A 16,045-nucleotide genomic window follows, 5' to 3' on the forward strand; every position below is an offset into this window, starting at 1 on the left:
TCTGCTTATATTACTCTTCTCAGTGTGATTATTATTGCTGCTGATAATAAAAATAATGCTAAAACCCACATTGCCATCACTGGTCCAAACTATGGGCTGTCTTTTATTAAAGACAGATGAAAATGTGTTCGACCTACTGAACCATTCTGTGTTAAACAGTGTGTTTTACATGTGTATGAGGCAGTGTTTTAATCTTTGACAAGTTAATGTGTTCGGTCATGTGTCTGTAATGGAAGGAATCTTTCTATGTACACCTGGCACACTACATACACACACTCCTACATGTACGTGCAGAGAGAGAGGGAGAGAGACAGACTGTGTGTGTGTGTGTGTGCAGGTTGAAGTCGAGGTCAGTCAAGTAGGAATCTGAAAAGCTGTGAAATCACACTGACTTTTCAGAGTTATAGGAATGAAAACTAAAAGCCAAAAGTACAGAAGAGAATGAGAATGGAAGAAGGCTGATAGCCAGCATTTGATTACTCAGACAGAGGCAGCCATGCATCTCTTTGCTGTCACACACTTTTTACACTCTCTGCACAGCTAATAGTGGTAAGACGTAGCTTAGACATGACCTTTCCAAGTGAGAGGGATCAACCTTAATCCTGTGTGTGTGTGTGTGTGTGTGTGTGTGTGTGTGTGTGTGTGTGTGTGTGTGTGTGTGTGTGTGCGCGTGTTGCTTGATGACAAGAGCGAGGGTGAGAAACTGAGAAATATGCAGAGAGAGAGAGAGAGATTACTGATGTATTGTAAGGGGAAGTCATTTAATATGTTCAGGGTGATGTGAGATATGCTGTCTTTGGTGTGGGTGAGTGTGAAAAAAGGCATAATGTGTGTGAGATAAGCTGGATATTAATCGTGTATGTATGCTCTCTTTGTGTGTGTGTGTGTGTGTGTGTGTGTGTGTGTGTGTGTGTGTGAGAGAGAGAGATTCTGTTTTAAATAAACAACCCCGGTTACAGTAGTTGCAAGAGTTCACAAAATCTGTCTATATTCCAGCTTCTCTTACATAACTTGTAGCTCTCATCTTTAAATCTGTGTGTGTGTGTGTGTGTGTGTGTGTGTGTGTACACATGCACGCACACAGAGAGGGGGTGTGTCTCTGTCTGGATGAGTAATACCATGCGTGTCTGCCTTTGCTTGTATGTCTAACACCCTTCTGTAATGAATCTCTGTCTGTTTCTTCTGTGGGTGTCTGTCCATATGAATATGTACATACTGTATAGTATGTATATCTCACTTCTTTCTTCTTTCTACCTGTCTCTGTTTCTCTTTCTCTTCCACTATTTGCAGCTATTCATAGTCTTTTGTGTGTTTGTCCATCGCTCCTAATTTGTTACTGGCCAATAAGAATCACACACTTAGGCTAATTTTTGCATGTATGTGCGTGCAGGAAAAAGTGGACGGCGGGAGTTCACTGCTGAGAGAAGATCTTTCAAGCCACGAGCAGCTCCAGGCTTGGCTCAGACATCGTCAGGTCCAGCAGATTCTTCAGCTAGGTGATCTATTCCGCTTTCTGTTGAGTTTTCCTATTAATGTTGAGTCATATTGTTTGCACATTACAAAGCTGACCATCAGTGCATATTTTTTTGCTCAGTCTGCATGTATCGATATGGGGATTTAACGGGTCAAACTGTATTTCATGCTAATCAATCATTTTTATTGGATTTCATGCAGGACACAGCACTACAATCTGAGTTCTGTTCTGCAGCATATTGTTAGATGGTGTATATCGTTTTGCCAAATGGCACTTTTCCACAGGACTATGCAATATGACACATTATAGTTACTAATCTTATTGCTGGATGTTTTAATTTCCCATCACATAATGGTACCTGTGAAAATAGGAGCAGTTTCCTGAAGGTTGAACGGTGATCAATTCCAGTAAGCAATAACCAAAATAGTAACAATGGAGACGCTTGCTTGCTTTGATTTGCCTCGATTTGCTTTTTATCCAGCATTTGGTTCAATATTGATGTAGCCAACCAAACACAGCAACTTCCCCCGGGTTTTCTGTTCTACTCAATGGGAAGGGTACGAGACATTACTATTAACGATTGCTGGGCCGAGTTTTGTTAGTTGGATATCACTCAATATAGCATGCCAATTTATAATGTGCTAAATCATATCAGACTATTTTAATATATAAATTAGTATGACAGCATGTTATTTCAGATGTAGCCCTTGGGTTTTGGGTTTTTTGTTTTGTTTTTTTAAGGTGGTTGTCTGACTTACGTGAAGACTCATGATGGTTCTGTGATGCTGACCATGGACCATTAACAAATCTATACAAATCTAACACTGCACATGTACCCCTTTTCAGTGCTCTTGGTACACTGGCAAGCAAAGTAATCAAATTCAATATGCTTGTTACAGTCTGGTACAAAAGTGCTCAGAGTGATGGCTCTTGTAGAATGAGATTTTGTCCAGATTTTTTGAGTTTGACAATTGCTATATGTGTTATACAGGAAAGAGAAGTGTAAAGGGCCTCAGAGTGAAGGTGTTCAGACCTGATTCCAAGCCTCAGTGGGTCCATGGTATCGTCAGCCATCATGATCATAGCAGCAGAACCATGACCGTCCTGAGCGACCAGGTGAGAACATGCATGTTGTTTCCTGTGCTTGATCAAGTGATTGCAGATTATGTATGGTGAAGTGAAATGTGCTGTGCTAGGTGTCGTACGCATGTTTTTATATGCTCCTGTCCCTGTAGGTAGCAGAGCCTCTGAATGTGGACCCAGTACTCATGCATGTGCTGGTTCTGGATGACATTAGCCAGTTGTTATTAGTGGAAGAAAATGCAGCAACAAATTGTAAACCTCACACTAACAAGATCAACAGGATCACCCTGGTGACTAAAATACTCTCTTCTGTTGATTTTTTTTTAGTGTATGTGTTTGAGTAGGTGAGTATTTGTAGTGTTCATTTGTGTTTTCTTAATGCTTTTTTAAATCGTCCTCCAGAATGCAGAAAACGGGTCAAAAAACACTACAGAAACAGACCAGGTATTGTGTCTCTCTCACACACGCGCACACACACACACACACACACACACACACACACACACACACACACAGAGTGAGTAATTTGATACTTTATAACTCACACACACACCCCTTATGATTTATTGACTGTACTATAAACACACACCCACACTCATGCACACACTTATCTCTCCTCCTCCTCCCTCCTGCTCTCTCCTGCAGGTGTGTAGCTCAGGGCCGGTGCAGAGGAAACAGCGAGAGCTGTGCAGCGAGATCTCCAACTGCAGCCCAACAGAGGATGATGCAGACGGGACGAGGGAGGAGTGCATAGCTGGTGAAGCGAGAGCAGGTGAGGTGCAGCAATAGATTACGCTGATATTAACAGTTCCCTCACTGTTTGAATTCCATTTAGCTGCATTTAGATTTATTACATTAGCTCTTTAGGGAGAGGGCATTCTCATTCAGCGATCAGTGTCTGGTGCCTGAAATAGACTCCTTCCTGTAGAGTCCTCTGCACACCTATTATTTCTAGTTTTATTACCTTATTACTTTCACTTATTTCTAGATTCCTCAAAGAGTAGGATCAACCATAGTGAGAGAAAGAGGAGGAAAGCAGGGGACAAGGAAGAACAGGACGAAAAAGACAGCAGGAGTGCTGGGTTGAAGAGGCCAAAGGGTAACAGTGGCTCTGACCAGTCAGACTGCAGTGATTCAGAGGACAGCATGTTGGACTCAAAAAGCCTACAGAGAAAATCTACCAAGAAGCCAGTTGACTGCCAGACAGCCAACAATCCTGCAGCACATTTAGGACATGATCTGAAGGCTCCCTCATCCCCCAAAAGCATAGAACTTTCTTCTAGCCAATTAGCAGAGATTGAATGCCAGAGAGTAGGGAAAGTCATGCCCTTGCAGGGTCATTTAACCAACGCACCCTGCAATGGAGTGTACCAAACAGTCAATTCACTACAGTGCCCAATGGGACTGGGCTGTGATAAAGCAGAGACAGACCGGGGAGATGGAGTGATGGAGATCGAGGACCAGAGTGAAGGTGCATCGCAAGAGGACTGTGAAGCTGTTTCTGCCCTACTGGCATCTCAAGAGAGTGAGCAGCTGGTTTCCTTGGAAACTGCATGTGTGTTATTACATACGTCGCCGCCGGAGTGTGAGGGGGTTGAGGGTGAACAGGAGATTCCACCAGGTGACCCAGAGGTCAGGACATCCAATTTGACATGCCCAGAGGTCATTACACCCAGTTGTGACTTAGCAGAAGCAGTGGAAGAAGAGCCCAGAGTAGTTGTGACTCACTCTCCCACCATGCTTTGCAACACAAAAGTGGATGCTGTTAAAGTAGTTAAGTCAAGTCAGTCTCCTGGAACTACTAGTCCTAGACATGATGCTGTCTCAGAAATTACCCACAAGACCACTGTACACTTAAGTCATTGCTCCTCTCTTGAGGTGATTTCCAAGCCACCAGAGGTTACGGAGGTTACCAGGCTGATGTGCAATGCCTCTCCGCAAGCTGCCAAAATTGAAGAGGGCAGTTTGCTCGCAAAAGTCAGTACAGATAAAGTCCTCTTTGGCTTTAAAAGCACAAATGGTTCCAAAGTGACCCCTACCCTGACCCTTCCTCAACATAATGCCCCCTCTCCGAACACAAAAGACACACAGGCTCAATCAAGGACCCCCCCTCAGAATATTGCCCATAACCTTAATCACATGCCTGCTGCAGACAAACCAACTAAGAGTCCATTGATCATTGACAGAAATGAGCCTTTCACAGTCTATCGAGACCCAGCACTTGTGAGAAGAGAACTGGAGAGCCTCTCTACCTATGTCCAATCCCCACACACCCCACCCAACCTCCATTTGAAACACCATCTGAAGAGCTCATCTCCCTCCTCCAGCTCTCCCAGCCTTACCTCCACCACCTCCCACACCAAGATCATGAGTCCCACTGCACACCTCTCACCTCTTCCTCTCCCTTCCCAGTCTCCTTTGTGCTCTCCTCACCCCTCCATCCCCCACCCTCACCTACTTCCATCTCTCCTGCCCGGTTTATCCCCATCCTCAGCACTCTTGGCTGGACATGCTCGGCTGGGGCCTCTGGGTCTCCCCCACCACCCACTGGCCCTGCAGGCGACCCCATCTCTTCTGGGCCAAGGTCCGGGAACTGCTTCCCTGGCAACAATGGGCCTGTACCCAGTCCTCTGGCCCCCTTTTCCCAATGGGGTGCATGGCTATGGTCTGGGAATACCAGCGTCCAAGTGGACGCCCCCAGAGACTGCAGGCATGTCTGAGGCTAGCCTGAGGAGGGTAAGGGTTCATTCAAGACCATTTACTACTGTGCTAAAGAGTATGTCAAAATAGTATGATATATTGGGATGAAAGAGTAGGATAGATTTTCATGAATGAGGTGAGGTGACTATAAAGAGATTGAACAGGTTAAGCATTGATTCATAAGCTTGGTAGCATGTTCTGTCATAAATGTATCATATTTCCTATTGATTGCCAGGCTATAGTGTATGTTATGTCTATCACTGCTTATAATGATACTAATAGGACTTATCCACTTGGTTGGATGTCATTTTTATTTTCACTTCCAAATACTGTTTCGGTACTGTGGTTAGGATGTTACTTTAGCTTGTTGGAATTATGTTTTCTGGGGGCAGATAACACAAGGCAGCTACAAGACATGAAAAAATGAAAATGAAAGCCCTGCAATTAAACTAGTTATTCCTCTATGATTGATTGATTCTGATACTTATGAGATATTTGTGACCCATGTTATGTTTCATCTATAGAACTCACAAAAAAGTGTTTGTGTTTTGAATCCATGCGTGTCTGTAGGGACTGGCATATGTAAGACCTGATTTATGTTGACCTGCCAGACTTTCTAGCAGTAGGCTAACAAGGCTATGTCGCTGGAGTATTATAAATGTATTCATATGATTGTGTGTGTGTGTGTGTGTGTGTGTGTGTGTGTGTGTGTGTTTTTGCAGAACTCACCAAGCCCCTGGGTCCCTCAGACCTCTCCTGTAGCCAATGCAGAAAGTCAGGGTTTGCGACCCCCACTCCCCGTACAGCCTTCAAGTGCTGAACCCCAGAGATCATCCAGGAGTGCCCAGCCCAGCACTCCTACCTCGAAAAGCACAGAGTGAGTACACCCGCCTACATTCTACTACACACATTATATTAATAACACTACGAATCAGGTCTCTAACAACAGATATGACTTTCCAGTTCAGCTAGAATTATATATGAACTAAAACACAACAGTCTTAAGTGCTTCTGTTCTCACACATTTCTTCCAACTTTTCTTATTTTTAGGGAACCAGAGAGGAGGGTGTTCACAGAGACACAAAGCTCCATCCACATACCGCTGAAGGCAGAACAGGAACATGTGAGGGCAGTAGTGGGAAAGAATGGACACACATCCCACTCCACAGTCACAGAGTCACCTTCTGCTCGCTCCAAACAGCCTCAGTTGGTGTATGACCTCACAGGTGACCGCACCAGCTGTTATCAGGAGGAGAGCCGGCGCATTCTGCAAGAGAGCATTGAAGTAGCACCATTCACAGCCAAACTCAGCTCAGACAGAGAACCCTTTCCTAAAAGCTCCACTCCTTCACTAAATTTCAAAGACAAAGAGAAAGAGCGACAGCGTGAGAGAGAGATGCACATGTTCAAACATAGTGTGCCTCCTAGGTTGCAATCAGCCCAGCCTTCACCAACACTCACCCAGAGTAGCTACTACACCCCAGCATCTAGCAGTGTGGAGAACAAGGGTTCTGCACGTAAAGCTCTACCCAGCAAAGAGCTGTATGAGAGACTGAGTTCCCCAAACACTGCTGCCTCTGTCCTCTCTTCACCTAGTACACAGAGCACAGTCAAGACTAGGCCTCCACCTCTTGTCAAGCGCAACCCTGAGAAAGAAGAAGGTCTCCTGGGCAAGATAACAGAGCAGTTGATCTCAAAAGCTATCTCGCTGGACCAGGTGGAATCCAGTAGCATGGAGAGAAAAGGCTCCTCCGTTTCTCTCATCTCTGTCTCTTCTTCTTCTTCCTCTCCTTCTTCTTCTCGTGTTGTACCCTCACTGCACAGGGCACCCATCTTCCACCCCCCAGCCGTACCCATTATGGCATCAAAAGAGGTAGGGCAAGGTAGATTGTCGCCACCTACCCTGACACCCATCCAGCCAATGAGCTTATCTGGAAAGGGTCAGAATCAACAAAGGCCGCCTACATTGATGCCCGAGCTCAGACACGGAGCGGTTGCTGGAAAGAAGGCACCTCCTGAGCCAGTATTTATCACAAACAAAGGTTATGATTTGCAGAAGGGTGGAGTTTTGCACAACCGAGAAAGAGTGGGAGGAGGTCACACAACCAATGGGGGATTGGTAAACAAACAGACTGCCACTGCTTCTGTTATTGTTCGTTCTTCTGGCTACATGCACATGCCTGTGAACCACACCATCACTGAAAGGTCACTTTCCCAAGTTCAGTGTGACCATGTGCAAGCATTTGAAAGTTTGCCAAACACACATTTGAAGGATGGCAATGGTCAGTGTAAGAGGGGCATCCTGTGGACCCCTGTGGACACTGTACACCCTGTTAACATGGTCACTTTAAAACAGGACATCAACACACCTTTGAACATGACTAAAAATATGAATACTCACTTTTCAAATCGTGGGGTGAAATATTCTGTAAATATAGATACACCACACTCAAGAATAGATTTGGTATCTGAGCAATGTGAAAAAGAGAAGGAGGAAGTTAGTAGGGTAGTTCATCCAAAGGTCAATGTCTCCTGTTGCCCCCCTAGAGACATTGCCCATGTAAAGAAACGCAGAGCTGGACTAGCTGCTTTAGAACCGAGACAAAATATGCATGCAGTCCAGCCCCTGTACACTACGGACACTTTGAATGCTACCAAGAGTAAATACACTTGCACTACACATAGCATGCATACCAAATGTACTGCAAATGCTCCAGACCAAGATAAAGAGTCGATATTCAATCCTAGCCCATCCAAATATCCCAAGTTAGCCCCTGAGGTCACTGGAGTTGTAGCCAACAAACCAGGCTCAGTGGCAAAAGTTCAGCCACTGTCTCCTTCAGCCCATACTAGCCAACCTGCCCAGTCTGGTCAGAACAATTACCACAAACTGAAAAAAGCTTGGCTTACGCGTCACTCTGAGCAGGACAGAGGTAGTGTCACCTCAGAGACAGCAGGGGGCAGTACTACACTAACCACCACAACCACTGTCTCTCTGCCAGTCAAACAGGAGGTGAATGGACTGGAGGATAAATGGCCTCCACAGGAGGGCAAAGAACTTTATCTCAATAATAGGAAATGTAAAACTCCGGACAGGAAATGCCTAGTTGAAGACCGGAAGCCCAATGGAAGCAATGTTAAATCCAACACAGAGGATAAAAAAACACCTCTCACCGGGAATAATACAGTTACTTTAGAAGATGTAAAGCCCACTATGGATAGAAATGGCTACTTGCAGGGTAAGAAGCCTAGCTTTCAGAATAAGAAACTGTACATTAATATAAGGAAGCCAAACCCAGCCGACATAAAGATAGAGAAGGATAATCGTGGGGAGAAACGGCCCTTTCAGTCCAGCTTTGAAAGTGAGAGTGGTGGGGACTCAGGCAATGAAAGTGAGTGTCACAAATCTGGCCTGGGGAGGATACATCGGCCCAAACCTGCATTCAAAAAGAAGCAGAATGACCAGAAAAAGCAGAGGGGTGAGAATGAGAGAGAAGATGAAGTGGGAGAAGAGGATGAGGGAAAACTTAACGGCACAATCCAGACTACCAAAGAGAAATCTCAGTACAGGCTGCCTAGCAGTAAGTTTATTTTGTTTTTTTGTTTGTTTATTGAGAGTGACATGTTTTAGAAACGCAGTTGTGTGAGAGTTAGACCATCACTTTAATAATTATTAAGCTGGCTTGATAGACCAGTTTTTACATTTTCATTACATTACATTAATAACATTTAGCAGACGCTCTTATCCAGAGCGACATACAACATACCCAGAGCAGCCTGGGAGCAGTTAAGAGTTAGGTGCCTTCCTCAAGGGCACTTCAGCCATTCCTGTTGGTCCAGGGACTCAAACCAGTGACCTTTTGGTCCCAAAGCTGCGTCTCTAACCATTAGGCCATGGCTGAAGTGACTCTCATTAACAAGGCTATTTTTATTGCTTGTAAATTTGACAAGTTGTGCCCACATTACAGATATTTGATATACTGCTGCACAAATTGACTTAAGCAGTATTTAAATTGATTTAATCAGTTTTTGGAAGATTTTCAGCCACTGACTTTGGGATGTAGCAATTAAAGGACACTGTTATGCTGAGACCTATATTCAATAAAAGGAGCAGACAGATCACAACTGTGAGAAAACATTTTTTAAAGACCTCATCATTTCTCAGCAATCAGCAGCTTTTCTTTAATGTATTTAGAAGTGCTAATGCTGCTTGTTGCTTAGTGGTGTAACCTGCGAAAGATTAAAAAAAGGTAGTCCTTCACCAAAGTGAGAGAGACAGATGGCAATAGTAATTCCAGTATTTGTGTTCTGCGGCTGCTTGAATGAATATGGACAAGGCGACCGAGACTGTTGGCGATTCTCTTTCTTCAGACGGCATTCCTCGTTCAGTGCTAAAGGATTGGAGGAAGGTAAGGAAGCTGAAGCAGAGCGGTGAGGCCTTCTTGCAGGATGACTCATGTGCAGAGATTGGAGCTAATGTGCAGAAATGCCGGGAGTGCCGATTGGACCGCTCACGGAAGGCCCAGGAGCCTGTCATTTCACCGGTCTTCTGTCGCTTCTATTACTTCCGCAGGTAAGCCTCCAATAGGAATGGGGTGGCTGATTATGAGGACTCCCTTACTTTCTAGCACTCTTTCTGGAGAACACTAGCAACTGGCACCTGCTGGCACTGAGTTGGTTTCACCTGTTAGTATTGCTAGCCTAGTACTTCACTCATCATGCTTTTGGGTGAGTTAGCTACTGCTGCTCAATGCTGTTGGTCGATGGCAGCACTCACCTCTCATTGTTCTGCCGGAGTCAGTCACTCTGTGCTCTCTCCTTCTAATATTCATATACCCTTCTGGTCACACTGATTGCCTTGCTGTTTCTATGGCGTGTTGTAAATTACTGACCTTGCCAAGTTAGGCAGATTGCTAACACAGCAACACTGGGGTAGGAGTAATTTTTCATCTGTTTTTATTCCTCTTTCTCCCTGCTCATCAGTTCTTCCTCTGCCAATTACCCCCTCAAAGATTTCCACATTCCCTGATGTCAAGCTGATTAACGGATCTGTGGCTACATACTTATAGCATGTTTGAGTGGCTTTCCTCCACCATAAAACATGGTGGTTTTAGTGAAGTGAGTGATTAAACAAGCCATGATGAAAGATTGCATCACTGGCGGTCTCACTAGGTAAACCTCTATGCTCAGTGGGCATTGCTTAAATACTGAACATTGACACACACAGGGGAGACTCGTATCAATGGGCTAGCAGGGTTACGCCCCCTGTCTTTCAAACATAAAATAAAAATTAAAATAAGGTTTCTTATTTTGGGTATCCACATCATCTTATCTGTGGTTAAAAAACATTTAAAGGAGGATAATTTGTGTTTTTTTTTTTAAATTGAGTGTAACAGCTGGGGCAGCACGGTGGTGTAGTGGTTAGCGCTGTCGCCTCACAGCAAGAAGGTCTGGGTTCGAGCCCCGTGGCCGGCGAGGGCCTTTCTGTGCAGAGTTTGCATGTTCTCCCCGTGTCCGCGTGGGTTTCCTCTGGGTGCTCCGGTTTCCCCCACCGTCCAAAGACATGCAGGTTAGGTTAACTGGTGACTCTAAATTGACCGTAGGTGTGAATGTGAGTGTGAATGGTTGTCTGTGTCTATGTGTCAGCCCTGTGATGACCTGGCGACTTGTCCAGGGTGTACCCCGCCTTTCGCCCGTAGTCAGCTGGGATAGGCTCCAGCTTGCCTGCGACCCTGTAGAACAGGATAAAGCGGCTACAGATAATGAGATGAGTGTAACAGCACCACTAGCAGTTGTAAAAAAAAACCAGTCATATGAAGTGAGGCTGTGGGCTAACTGTAACCAGCCCAGTGCTGTAGGCAGAGATACTCCCTGCTGCAGCCAGTCAACGGGAGCCATGTCACGTGACTACACAGCATGAGAGGCCCCCTAGTTTTGAGCTCCAATGGGCTTATATATTCTAGCCCATTTTGGTGATGTTTCCGTAATACGTCACCAGTAGGCGGCTTACGGACTCAGTCGCAGGTGTAATAAACGTGAACAAAATGGATTATACGGTGTGTTCATTTTCACCTTTGGCTGACTGTGACTTGCTTGACAGTCAGCGTGAACAGCCGATCTCAGTCTGGGAGGAGTTGTAAAATACAGGAGTCAAGCCAGACAGTTTCTCCTTCCCGTACTGACATGACTAACAGGACTAACATGGAATTGTATTGTTTACAGTTGACATTCCTCTCTCTTTTTCATTAAATTGAACATGATCTTTTACAGACTTCCCATCTTTACTCATGATAGACTCAGCCTCTCTGGGATGCTCTTTTTATACCCAATCATGTTACTGACCTGTTGCCAATTAACCAAATTAGTTTTTTTTTTTTAACATTACACAACTTTTCCAGTCTTTTGTTGCCCTGTTCCAACTTTTTTTGAAACATGTTGCTGGCATTAAATTCAAAATGAGCATATATTTTTCAAAAAATAAAAAAATTCAGTTTCAACATTTGATATGTTGTTTTTGTACTATTTTCGATAAAATATAGTGGTTCGATGATTTGTATCACGATTTATCGTTGCACAATATATCACTACATGCCTAGTGGTATTGACTACTTTCACATTACCCATAATGCTTTGCGCTTTGGGGGGTAACCAAAATATAAACAAACTAAAACAACACAGTGTCGCACACTGATAGTAATATTTTGAACTTAAATCTCCCTAAAACCTTCAAAGAAGTGTCAAAACTAACTAAACCAAAGCTTAAGGAAATCTGCAAAACCTTTTCTGTGGACTTCAAGAAATCAATCGGTAAAAAAGCACTTGTAAATATCGTATCGAACACTTTGAACATCTCTACTTTGGGTGACAGTCAGCCGCCTTCTTCGTCTGTCAACACAGGAGTTCCAACAGTTACTTACCTGCAGAAGTTAAAAGATTGGCAGAAGAGTTTTGAAAGATCGACACGGATCATAGAAGAATCCACAGTGAAATCGTTTTTGCTGGCTGCGACGAGAAAGCCGTAAGAAAATACAAAACGCTTCGTGCGTGGGAACACAAGCAAGGAATTCACTCAGTCAAGTAAGTGCTGTAAACACAGCAGAACTGTCAAATTTCTTTTTTAAGTTTATTTTGATTCCCTTGACTCTGATTTTCCTCGAGCTCATATGCCACCAGATTACGACAATCTTTGGGCCGTTAGAGGAAGCTGTTTGGACGACAGGGTCAAATACTACATTCGATCTACCTACAGAAACACTAAAAGGGGAAGTACATGGAAGCTTACTTACACTACATCGTCTGCGCTTTGTTTTGGGAGTTGATCCTTCAATAAAGTTGTCCTTTTCAGTTCTTTGACTTGTCCTTGTTTTTCAGTTTTTGCACTTTTTATGACTAAACACAAACACGGAGGGGTTGTAGGCTTCGTAACTTGGGTCGTCAGACTTTACTCCACCGCTGAAGTGTGCAGAACACAGTCACGTGTTGTCTGTCGGTGTAAAATTTTGACGGCGAATTTTGTCTAACCGCGCTTTTTGACGCTTAGCCTCTTTAAGTATTCAATAAAACTTTAAATCAGGAGAAGTCTTTTTTTCCCCATGTGAATTCGAAGAAATGACTGAGATTATCTGACTTAGTAAACAAATATAGCGCCTGGTTACACACACACACACCCCGGCGCAAAGCATTATGGGTATGTGAAAGTAGTCAGTATATTATTCACTGTGCCGCACCCCCACCTCCACCCCCCAAAAAAAATTTCCACCAGCTGCCACTGGACACACAGATGATATAGTGAGGGCTTAGAATATTGCATTATGTATGGCATGCACCAGGAGTAAGTTAGCCATTCTACTGCTAGCATTAGAACAAGCACACCAATCTGCAAACATTGATCAGCAGTGTTTCCATGAAGGTGAACCTGTAGATTGTTCACTGCTTTGTCCAGTGTGTGCTCTGTGGTGTCTCATAGACCGATCCTCAGATCAACTGTTCATCTGTCATAGAGGAAAGAGATAAGGGGCTCGCTTGTCTAATAAGAGACAAGCCCACTGAGGGGAAGGTGATTATCACCTTGGTCTATACGGTATGTAACCCGAAAGCCCAGCCCCTAACGGGATCTGCCAGTCTGCAAGGAGTGTCTCCTGCTCAGGGGCGTTACTTAAAAGTTGTGCCTCTCCAGGGGATTCTCCTCATGACATTGTGACAAACTGTACATTATCCAGGTGATTCTCACCACCTTTGGCAGTTAGAAGGGATGAAATAAAACACTAGATATGTATGTAACTGGGGTTCTCTGAACCCTGGATAACTGCCAAGGTTTCTTGTCAGTACTGACCAGGTAAAAGCTGGGAAGAAGATTCCATGGAAGGGTGGCTATCTGAGAATAGGTGATTTTTTTTTCTCCCCCCCGCAATGAGCTTCTGACCTCTCATTAACAAACTGTCACTCACTCTGTTTTTTGTACCATTCTGTGTAAACTCTGGGGATTGTTGTGTGTTGTGACGCTTGTGAGCTGTATCTGTATGAATTTATACAGCATGCTACTAACACATGATTGGCTGATTAGATAACGTCATAAACGTGCAGATGGACATGTGTTCCTATTAAAGTGGATGCTGAGTGTATATCCTATTGTTATTATCTACTATTCTACATTACATGTAAATTCATATATGGTATTTTAATGAGAGTAAAAGGGTTTTGATGGGGTTTTTTTGTAGTTTTTTAGATTACAGAATATACAAAGCAATTAATCATTGTACCTAGATGTATTTTTATTACATATGCAGGGTTAAATTTGAGGATGATATTGATCTAATTGTGTAAAGTATAAAAAACTACATGTACAAAACTGCTGGAGTATGGTTAAAACTCACTCTAAATTTAATTTCTACTCTCAGCTAAGTTGTCTCATCTCATCTCATCTCATTATCTCAAGCCGCTTTATCCTTCTACAGGGTCGCAGGCAAGCTGGAGCCTATCCCAGCTGACTACGGGCGAGAGGCGGGGTACACCCTGGACAAGTCGCCAGGTCATCACAGGGCTGACACATAGACACAGACAACCATTCACACTCACATTCACACCTACGGTCAATTTAGAGTCACCAGTTAACCTAACCTGCATGTCTTTGGACTGTGGGGGAAACCGGAGCACCCGGAGGAAACCCACGGGGAGAACATGCAAACTCTGCACAGAAAGGCCCTTGCCGGCCACGGGGCTCGAACCCGGACGTTCTTGCTGTGAGGCGACAGCGCTAACCACTGCATCACTGTGCCGCCCTATTATTATTATTATTATTGTTGTTGTTGTTGTTGTTGTTCAATTAGGAATTCTAGCTGATTTTATTGGAAACATAAGAGGATTATAAATCCAGTTCAAAGTGCCGTTAGGTCATCAGTTAAGCTTATAAGTGGTTCCTGAGAACCTATCTAAAATTGCCTTATCCAGGAATACATGCTGGCAGCCTCTTTCTTATTCAGCATCACTTTGCCACAAGGTGGCAAAAGTATCAGCACTCCCAGGCTGGTTTTATTTAGTTGTTCATTAAGCCGGGAAACAAACTTTTATTACCAGCAAAGTATATCGTTCTCTGGCCATGGTATCTGCTACCTCTGACCTTCTCTCCTGCCATAGACTATCATACAGCAAGAACGGAGTAGTGCGTGTGGACGGCTTCTCTGTTGTGGAGGACACTGATGAAGAAGCAGTGCGGGTGTGGATGGCAGGCTTTGAGGATGAGGAGGAGGACAGGCAAAGGGAGATGGAGCTGGACACAGCCAAGTACATTCTCACGCTCATAGGAGACAAGTTTTGCCAACTTGTCAAGACAGAAAACACTGCTGTTACATGGGTCAAGAAAGACAGTGAGTGTGTCCATGTGCACATAGTCATAAAAATGTAGTTTATATATGTCCTATACAAAAAAAAAACATACAATGCAACAAATCCATTTTATTAATGCATTATATGAGCAAATAATAGCTCAACATTGTTCTTCATTATGTTAAGAAGAGCATTTCAAACCCTCCCACTTTGTTTTTTTGTGTGTGTGTGTGTGTTTGTGTGTAGCCCAGGTGATGTGGAAGCGAGCGGTGAGAGGTGTGAGAGAGATGTGTGATGCATGTGAGGCTACTCTGTTTAATATGCATTGGGCCTGTCACAAATGTGGCTTTGTGGTGTGCATGGACTGCTACAAAGCCCGCGAGAGGAAGAGTGCCAAAGGTTAGAAATACACTTATGTGACATTTCCTTATAAGCGTGTCTCATTTCCTGTGTGATCGCACATGTATATATATATATCTGTGTTCTCAGATAAAGAGCTGTATGCCTGGGTTAGGTGTGTGAAAAATCAGCCCCATGACCTGAAGAACCTAATGTCTACTCAGATAGTCCCAGAGAAAGGTGAGTGATTTGTGTATCTGATGCACCTGTGTGTGTCATTGTGCATAGTTTGAACTACAGTAATATTCTTGTCAGTCATATTGATTAGATGTCAGGCTGATATTAAAATTGTTCTGTATGACCTACAGTTTTAGCAGATCTGCAGAGCGCCATGCATTCTATAAGGAGGGAATACGGCATCCCCTCTCAGTGCTCTTGCTTTGGCAGCAGTTCCTTCCTCTCCAGATCCACCATCACCAACAGTCTCTTACAGGTGACAAAGTTACCCTCTTCTTACTGAGCTCTCTAGTGCATATATTTATTCTTGAATCATGCCTTGTATGGCCCCATTTTAACTTTTACAATGAATGTAAGTTTTAATTTTAGCTTCACCGTTCAATACAGTGT

General features: G+C 43.9%; 1 protein-coding gene across 2 annotated transcripts in view; it reads left to right on the plus strand.

Annotated features, from left to right (window-relative positions):
- The window catches only part of jmjd1ca (jumonji domain containing 1Ca), a 90,550-nt gene that overhangs the window by 61,525 nt on the left and 12,980 nt on the right, over window positions 1-16,045 (plus strand). For both annotated transcript variants that reach the window (XM_060934203.1, XM_060934204.1), the window contains exons 4-16: window positions 1,391-1,496; window positions 2,466-2,590; window positions 2,710-2,847; window positions 2,960-3,001; window positions 3,203-3,329; window positions 3,546-5,293; window positions 5,980-6,134; window positions 6,308-8,838; window positions 9,629-9,830; window positions 14,891-15,120; window positions 15,326-15,478; window positions 15,569-15,658; window positions 15,787-15,911. In XM_060934203.1, the coding sequence (XP_060790186.1) occupies window positions 1,391-1,496; window positions 2,466-2,590; window positions 2,710-2,847; window positions 2,960-3,001; window positions 3,203-3,329; window positions 3,546-5,293; window positions 5,980-6,134; window positions 6,308-8,838; window positions 9,629-9,830; window positions 14,891-15,120; window positions 15,326-15,478; window positions 15,569-15,658; window positions 15,787-15,911 (5,772 nt within the window). The remainder of the gene's footprint in view (window positions 1-1,390; window positions 1,497-2,465; window positions 2,591-2,709; window positions 2,848-2,959; window positions 3,002-3,202; window positions 3,330-3,545; window positions 5,294-5,979; window positions 6,135-6,307; window positions 8,839-9,628; window positions 9,831-14,890; window positions 15,121-15,325; window positions 15,479-15,568; window positions 15,659-15,786; window positions 15,912-16,045) is intronic.

This window comes from Neoarius graeffei, chromosome 11 (assembly GCF_027579695.1).
Source record: "Neoarius graeffei isolate fNeoGra1 chromosome 11, fNeoGra1.pri, whole genome shotgun sequence".
In the NCBI taxonomy this organism is placed as follows: Eukaryota; Metazoa; Chordata; class Actinopteri; order Siluriformes; family Ariidae; genus Neoarius; species Neoarius graeffei.